Source organism: Ammospiza caudacuta, chromosome 5 (assembly GCF_027887145.1).
Source record: "Ammospiza caudacuta isolate bAmmCau1 chromosome 5, bAmmCau1.pri, whole genome shotgun sequence".
In the NCBI taxonomy this organism is placed as follows: domain Eukaryota; kingdom Metazoa; phylum Chordata; class Aves; order Passeriformes; family Passerellidae; genus Ammospiza; species Ammospiza caudacuta.
This window is the reverse complement of record NC_080597.1, coordinates 10,951,432-10,959,569: the sequence shown is the minus strand read 5'-3', so window position 1 is coordinate 10,959,569 and position 8,138 is coordinate 10,951,432. Positions and strand designations below refer to the sequence as shown.

The 8,138-nt window shown below is 48.4% G+C and overlaps 1 protein-coding gene across 1 annotated transcript; it reads left to right on the top strand.

The window, feature by feature from the left end:
• The first annotated feature begins 4,188 nt into the window (after positions 1-4,188).
• Positions 4,189-7,556, top strand: TMEM213 (transmembrane protein 213). The gene is made up of 3 exons (XM_058805900.1): positions 4,189-4,344; positions 5,928-5,981; positions 6,765-7,556. The coding sequence occupies exons 1-3, from the start codon at positions 4,263-4,265 to the stop codon at positions 6,932-6,934; spliced, it is 306 nt and encodes a 101-aa protein (XP_058661883.1). The 5' UTR covers positions 4,189-4,262; the 3' UTR covers positions 6,935-7,556.
• The last annotated feature ends 582 nt before the right edge of the window (positions 7,557-8,138 follow it).

Below are 8,138 nucleotides of genomic sequence, written 5' to 3'. Positions count from 1 at the left end.
TGCTTTCTCAGACCTGTTCCTTTGGAGGCACCCAGTAACCCTGGCCCAACAAGCCAAAGGGTTTAGTTAGCCTATAGGAACCCTGCCAAAAAACAAGTAACAGCAGAGGGTTTCCCAGTGCAGGGGTTTTCTACTCAAAAGCAACAAAGAGTTGTCCCACTTCACAAGGTCAGCTTGGTGAGAAGGGTTCTGCCACTTGCTCAAGTCCAAGCTTGCTGTGTATCAAGCTATGTGACCCAAAAAGGAAATATTAAAAATTACAAGGTACTTTTGACAGGTGGGCCTAGAATGTTCATTTTGCTCAGGACACCCCCCAGATGAACTGGCTGGGGGGCTCCCTGGGCTCCCACCCCCTTTGGCTGCTCTGTGCTTCTCCTGGACCAGCCACTGCCCATGGTGAGCTCTGCTTTCTCTATCAGTGCTACCAAAGCAAGGGACTAAAGGCTGATGAAGGTCAGCGCCTTCTGCTGGGAAATTGGAAATTTCCTTGATCAGGCAGATGTGAAGTCACTGCCATTGACTGTGTGGATGCCCCACAGGGCTGTGGAGAAGCTGGTGTGGCAAAGGGAGGACTTTGCCTTCCAGCCCATGGAGCGATACCAAACAACAGGAGTCATCATTCAGCTCCAAACTGGTTCATATTGACACAACAAAACAAAACAGCTCTTCAGGCTGCTCCCCTCACCTCTGACCACAGCACATTCTTCCCACTTTGCTCATCTGATGATTCCTGGCTTTGCTTCCTCTTTGCTCCTTTGCTGCTCTTCCCCAGCCCCCCAAAGCACACTCCATCCCCAAAGCAAGCTGCACCAAGCTGGCTGCCCCATCCTGCTGGCCAAGGAGTGAGCAGGGATAAAGCCTCTCCCCCACCCTCCCGGGGTGAGAAGCAGAGAGGAGAGGTAGAAGAAAGCATATCCTGTTTCATGCCTCTGGCATGTGGAAGTAAGAACATTATTTTATAATAATCCTATTAATGCAGATGAGATGATGATGGCTGGCCATGAGAAGCCCCATCAGTGGGCTCTTTGTTGGTGCAGGCAGCTCTGCCTGGCCAAGCTGAAGGCAGCCTTTCTCTGAGCCCTTCACTGCCTGGCTGCTCTGCAGCCCTCTCCCTGGGGTCCCCAGATGGACAGCATGAGGTCACAGCAGGGCCACAGGCTCAACATTTGTCTAATATCAACCTCAGCCTGGACTGGAGAACACAAAGGGCAGGGTTGTGCTGTTTTCCAAAATGCTAGGCTTGCTTTCCTCTGTGTGACAGCACATCCCCTCTCCCCTTCTTTAATTTTTAAAGAGTAAAAACTTTGTGAGTTTAAGCATTAGAGTAAAACCTTTGTGGTTTTGACATTTTTTTGTCTGAATTTAAAAACCGAACCCCCTGTTCACAGGTAGATGGCTTTTTTTTTCACATCAATGAAAAGAGCAAACAAATTGGCACCCTCCCTGATGGACACATTATTGGCAGCAGGTTTAAAATTTTAAGCTTTTTTTTTTGCAGCAGCAGCAGCAGCAGATTTAATTTGGAATGAAAAACATAAACCAGTTGCCTATGTAAACAGGATATGTATACACACACACAGAGTGAGTGTGTGTATGTGTGATAAAGGTTATAACTTTCTGAGAGCCACACCTGGTGATGTTTCAAGGGCAATGCTTTGGTCACCAGAGAAGTTCTCTGTGGCACAAAATCTACCCAACAGCAGCTATTGCCTCCTCCATGACCATCAGGGAAAGCTGCCCAGCCCTACACACTGTGGAAGAATCTCCAAAAGGAGAGCTGGAAAAGGACCTAATTTTAGAGTAAAGAGTCTTGTGTTGAGAACTGCATGAAAATGGGAGCCCAAGGAAAGGAAGCAGCATCTCTGCAGGCCTGCAGCTGTGCTTCACAAGCCAGGGCATCCTTGTGGAGGGAGACAGGAGTAGAAATCAGGGGAAGGCTCTGGAGTGTCTTACCGCTCTTCAGGCAGTCACAGCCTTGAAATATAAACCCGTTACAAAGAAGAATGAAACAAATCCAAATCTGTGTCAGGAAATGATTTTGCAGAGCTCCCATTGTGTCTGAACTTATCAAGCAAAGCCTTCATTTCCAGCCTGATCCAAAAATCACTGAAGCCAAGCGCAGCCTGTTCTCTGCTTCAGGAGACTTTGGAGCAGCCCCTTCTGAGCCACAGAGGAAACATATTTTGGAAAAGAAAAGAAACACATTATGTTAATTGTGCAAAAGCATTTTCAGCATCCTTTAGAAATGGGGACATTTCCCTACAAGCTGACAAAGAGTATTTAGTTAATAGTGAAGATTCAAAAGAGATTTCATTAAAAATGGAATCATTCATGCAATAGCAGATCAGTTTTGTCTTTTTATTTCTCCTCAAGCATTTTGTGCTGCATGGAATACTTCTGAATTAATTTACTTTTGCAAAATTAATTGCCAGGTCAATTTTCAGTGGGAACAGAAGGTGAGAAATTCAAAAGGGAAAGGCAAATCTGGCAGACAGCACAGGATCTTTCCCACTTAAACAGTTAAAGTTTAGCTTTGATGCAACAGGTAGCTCAGAAAAATACACAAATTAAAGGCAACCTCCACAGAAGGACTGAGACACTGAAACAAGCCAGAGATGAAAATTATCCCAGGGGTGAATTTCAAGCAGCTCTGACCATTTTACAGCACCTTTCCTGCTGTGACTCCTGTCTGCTGAGGGTGGTGGCTGCTGGGTCACAGCCCCAGGACTCACCTTGTGCCACACATCAGGTTTATGAAGGACAGGGGGACAGGGCGTTGGGTGTCAGCTGAAGGACAGGAGGACAGGGCGTTGGGTGTCAGCTGAAGGACAGGAGGACAGGGCGTTGGGTGTCAGCTGAAGGACAGGGGGACAGGCCTTGGGTGTCAGCTGAAGGACAGGAGGACAGGGCCGTGCATCCCAGCAGCAGCAGGAGGAGGCTGTCACAGACCAGCCAGCACAGCTCCAGCTCTGCCAGCACTGCTGGAGTGTTGACATGAAAACAGGCTGGGCACACACGCCCGTCCCAGCTGACCTGCCTTTCTCTGCAGCTCCCTGTGCCCTCTGCCTGGGGAACATTTGCCTGCCTTGTCCTGATGCATCCTGGAAATAGTCACAGCCAAATGGGAGCAGAGCATTTTTGGTGGTGAGGACAAGCGGGTTCACGCCACAGAAACACTGGGCAGGGTTTTCCTTAAATGAAGGGAGACCAGATCAACCTCACAGCTTTGCACATCTGGTGTGTGCCATTAATGTGGGAAGCCTGTTATGTCCTTTCCTGTGGGTTTCAGCCATATGGAAAAGAGAGAAAGTTGTTAAATGCTCTCCATCCTACAAGGACTGCTGACCCATGTGCCTTGCCCTAAAATATCTGCAGACCCACAGCAGGCCCCAGACAGGTCCCTTCCAACAGGAGCACCCAAAGCCATGAGTTAGCACTGCAGAAGAGCACCAGCAGCCTGCCCCCTGCAGAGCTCACCTCTCCCAGTGCCTTCCTGCCTGATTTCATGCCTGGTGTTTCCTCTAACACGGATATCATCATGTCAAAGATAGGAGCAAGCACAGCCAACAGCCTGGGGAAGAACAGCAAAGTGTGCTGCTCATCAGAGGAGGACAACAGCACATGCACTTTTCAGTGTGGCTTTTCCAGCTAGGAGTGCAGAAAAATTCCTGCTCTCCAGCCTCATTTTTCTGTCATCCCTCCTGGTGTGCAGACAGAGCTGTGCTTGCAGGAAGGCTCAGCTCCTTCTTGGCACATCCCAAGGAGAAGGTTCAATAGCCACCAGAGACGAAAGAACAGCTTTTCCAAAATCACTTTACAGAGGGTGGTGGATAAAAGGAAAGAACAAAGGCAGACTCTGCTCCAGCCCTCCTCCTTTCTGGCTCTGTTAAACCATCTTCACAGGACCAAAAAGAGACTCAAAAGACAGAAGCTGCCTGGGACCCTGTTGGGAAGGGCTGGCTCTGGAGGCCTCTCCTCCTTCCAGCTGCATCATATCCTGGGGAGAAACCTTCAGGCTTAACCTCCAGGGGCCACCTCCTGGTGTCCACCTCCCTCTGAAGGTGTTTTGGTCAGAGCCCTTCTCTTTGCTCACCTGGCTGTGGCAGGAAAGTTCAAGGTGTCCTGGCAGCAGGAAGCTCCCTTGCTCCACCCTCTGCCCAGCTCAGCGGCTCCCGGAGCTCACCGAGGGATTGCTGCAGCAGATCTGACAGTGACAGCGACAGCCACCTGCTCTGTGGGGACACTGGAGTGGCACCCTCGGCATGAAGCACTTGTCCTGTGAGCCCCGGGCAGCCCTCGCTGTGCTCTGCCTCACCGCTGCCCTCTGGGATTCCTGCTCTGCAGGTATTGTCCCTTCCCTTCCCTTCCCACCGCGCCCTTTTCCCCTGCTCCTCAATGCTTTCATGTACTGGCAGTAATTTGTTCTTTAAAAATAAGGGGGCATTCCCTCGCTTCACCTAAAAAGTAGAAAGAGCTGGAATTAATTAATGCTGATGAGAATGACTGATCATACTGTAAAGGGATGTTATTTTGCCAGTTATTTACAGAGCCACTGTAAATGTGACTGAGTTGCAGGTGCCTCCTCTGAATGGCAAGGAGACAGAGGCCACAGTTACTTGGCCCTCTCCTGCTTGCTGAGGCAAAGGACCACCTGCAATACCACCCATTAAGATCACTGCAGTCTGATTTAACTTTCACTACAAGCTTTTTGCAGAAAATGTGGCTTTGGTGCCACCTTAATTGTAGGAGTTGCCTAAAACCAAAATGTGACACCTGCGAGCTGCTCCTTTCTCACCCGCTACTGCCTGCATTTGTATATCAGCATTTGTATACCAGATGAGAGCTGCCAGCTGTTTAAAGATGGGCTGGCTTTGCCAGCCTGTTCTTTGGGCTGCAAGATCTAAAAACACAAACCAGCACTCAGCATTCTGCAGTACTTCCTTCCACAGGTCATACGCAGGTTTTAATGATTCTTCTGTGAGGTACTTATTAACTGAGAAAACAAACCATGGGCTTGGCCAAGGTCATTCTGCAAATCCTACAGGGTCAGACAGAAGAATAGGGAATACTCAGACCCTTCCCTGAAGCAGGATGCCCTGGTTTGCTCCTGCAGTGCTGCAGGGGCAAGGCAGTATTGGGAGGACTAAGGAGGGCTTGGCCTAAGACACCGTGAGCAGATTTGGAGAGCTGGACACCAGCTACAGAGTTGTGTCAGAGTGTGTGTGTGTGTGTGTGTGTGTGTGTGTGTGTGTGTGTGTGTGCGTGCTGATTCTGGGTAGGAAGCAGGATAAAGAGGCAGAACCCTCATCAAAGCTCCAGGCCTCTCCCTCCTGACTTATTTCTGGTATGAAATAAGCAACCTGAGCTGGTTGCCATGCTGGTATGAACCAGAGTCCAGCTAGAGCAGTTTCAGATGCTCTGACCTGCAGCAAGGCCACAGCTTCCCATTGGAGCCTCAATGGACCTGCTGAAGCTCCCCAAAGGTGGCTCAGCCCTCGGCTCTGCCACACTCCTGTGCACCCTGGGATTTTTCCAAGGGCAAAAGGAGGCAGAGGTAGAGCCTGGGGCCATGGATCTCTCCATGCCACTGAGTGGTGTCTCCCCTTTCTGTGCTTGCTCATTCTGCCCCTGCAGCCTTGCAAGGACAGTGGTTAACTTGAGCTCCCAGGGAATGGCTCAGCCAGGGTCCCACCAAGGCAGAGGTGCAGAGATTCACCTGCTCCTGAGGGATGCTGCTACAGCAAGTCTCTGGAGCTGGGGTTTAAAGTGGTGGGATGAGGAAGCATATCCTAATGCAGCAATGTTAACTTTCTTCAAGTTGTTTTCACCCTACAGACCTCTACAAGGCTTTCAGATTTTCCTGCTTGATGCCCAACATCACTTTTCTAATCCAACTTACCTTTTGTCCTGTGCTTTCCTCCTGGCAGCAGCTGAAGACATCTCCAATGTTTCAACAACTGAGTACGAACCATTGTGTCTTAGTAAGTCTTCATAAATAATTCTTACCTGTAAAGTTGGGTGATGAGTCTACACAGTGACTGAGAGGCTGTTCTGGAATAGGATTTATCTCTTCTAAAGTCTTCCATTGTGGGTCAGCCTCTAGGATGCATTTCTAAGACTCCTCCACTGTCATGGTGTGATATCTTAGGTACATTGACACAGACTCAGAGCTTTGAACAGACTAATTGATAGCCAATTTGTGTCCTAAAGCTCCCTGCAGGCATTATAGGGGTTCCCAAGAAGGCCCCTTTCCCTTGCCCTACCAGGCCACAGAGAGCAGGGACAGGCCTTCCCAGGCATTTTTCCCTGGGGAAGGCTATGAGAAAGCTCAGAGAAAAAAATAAACCAATTCTTATCTCCACTTGCTGGCACCTGTTGCCAGGCAAATGTGGAATGTGTTATGGAGATTTGTTTACCAAAGGGTGGTGGTGTTTTAGTTGTTGGACCAATGAGGTCAAAGCTGTATCACACAGGCTAGAAGGGGTTATGGGTTTCTTGAGAATATAGCATTAATAGAGTATAGAGGAATAAAACAATGGTTCAGCTTTCTGCATCATGGGGTCAGTGCTAATTACACCCATGTCAGGGGGACCCAGCCCCAAACAACCTGAGGTACTCCAGAGTCATCCACCAGCTTAAGAGCCAGGCTTAGAGGAAAGATGCCAAGGCAGAGTGATGGGGCAGAAGCCATCTGCCCTCTCTAGTGAAGGAAACCTCTCATGTACACAGCCTCCCATGGGCTCACTTCCCTTCTCCTCCCCCAGATGTGAACTTCTGCAGGCAGGCAGCCACGTGCTGCCCCTCGGGCATGGATGACTACGGGTGGATCGCAGCGGCCGTCGGCTGGAGCCTCTGGTTCCTCACCCTCATCCTGCTCTGCATGGACAAGATCATGAAGCTCAGGCCTGATGAACCCAAATACTTGGTGGCCTGAAGGAGAGCAAGCCAGCGAGCAGCAGCACTGGGCGGACTGACAGAACATTTCAAACATTTGCTAAGAAACAAAAGGGAAAGAGAAAACACCTCCAGCCAAAAAAGGCCAGATCCAGGCAGGGCAGCTGCTGAGGCTTCACCCTGGAGCTGCCAGCCAAGGTGTGGAGCAGGCAAGTCCGTGTAATCCACCACGTCCCCGCCACAGTACAAGACCCCCACTTGTCTCTGAGCCCTCTCGTGCTTGCTGTGAGCACAGCAACAAGAGGAGAGGCTGAGGGACCAGTGACCAGCCTATAGCACATTGCCTCATCTATGGGTTTGACACAGAAAGTGGGCAAATAAAGCTACTTTCTGGAGCATCAACATTACCAGAGCCATTACTAAGCTATAGCCAGGTCACATCAGTAAATGGAAGTAATAATTGACTTTACTGAGGCCTTTTCACTCACTAACTTGCAATATTTAAAAGTCTATTCACTGATACATGGGAAGACTTATGGAAACTTAGGGATTGTTTGGGTTGGTTTGAAAATAAAACTAATTTTTCCAGAGCCATTTAGATGTGAGATGTGTTGCAGGAATTGAATGTTGGTTGTATTTATTCAGCTTTCACCTGCCTGAAACTAAGCCAAGCTATACTGTGGCAAGCAGGTTTAAACCAGCATATCCAATTCATGCACAAAACTGTTCCTATTATCCAAGATAATAAACACTTTTATTGATTGAAAGACTCTCACTGAGTGGTTTATATGGATAAAGCTTAGAAATTGTTAGAAACAGGATTCTCAGAAGATGTATTCATGCAGGAGGGTTTGCCTCACTGCAATCAAACTCTGATTTGGTGCAGTTGCACCAGTTTTATTTCTATCTCAATAAATCAGCATTAAACCTACCTATACCTACACAAAGGTAGCAAACGTGCTAGAAATCAACTGAAATTAAGCATAAAAAGTCACTTTTTATGCTTAACTTTATTAAAAAGTTACTCAAACACCATGAGATCTTTATCTGCTATAAATAATTATACTCTCCCATCAGCTCATCAGTATGTTAACTTCATGAGTGAGAAACGACAGAAATCAGTTTAAGACTCTTCCTACTGATTCTGGCACAAGTAACACTTCAAATCAGGACAATTTGGTCACTTCAAAGTGATGGGCAGCTGTCCCTTATCAACTAGCCCCAATCAAGAGGAACAGGGACAA

Bases quoted from the DNA above. Each gene is read 5' to 3' on its own strand.
- TMEM213 (XM_058805900.1), top strand. From the start codon at position 4,263: ATGAAGCACTTGTCCTGTGAGCCCCGGGCAGCCCTCGCTGTGCTCTGC. The intron at 4,345-5,927 runs GTATTGTCCCTT...TCCTCCTGGCAG, and splicing joins CTGGGATTCCTGCTCTGCAG to CAGCTGAAGACATCTCCAAT. The intron at 5,982-6,764 runs GTAAGTCTTCAT...CTCCTCCCCCAG, and splicing joins GTACGAACCATTGTGTCTTA to ATGTGAACTTCTGCAGGCAG.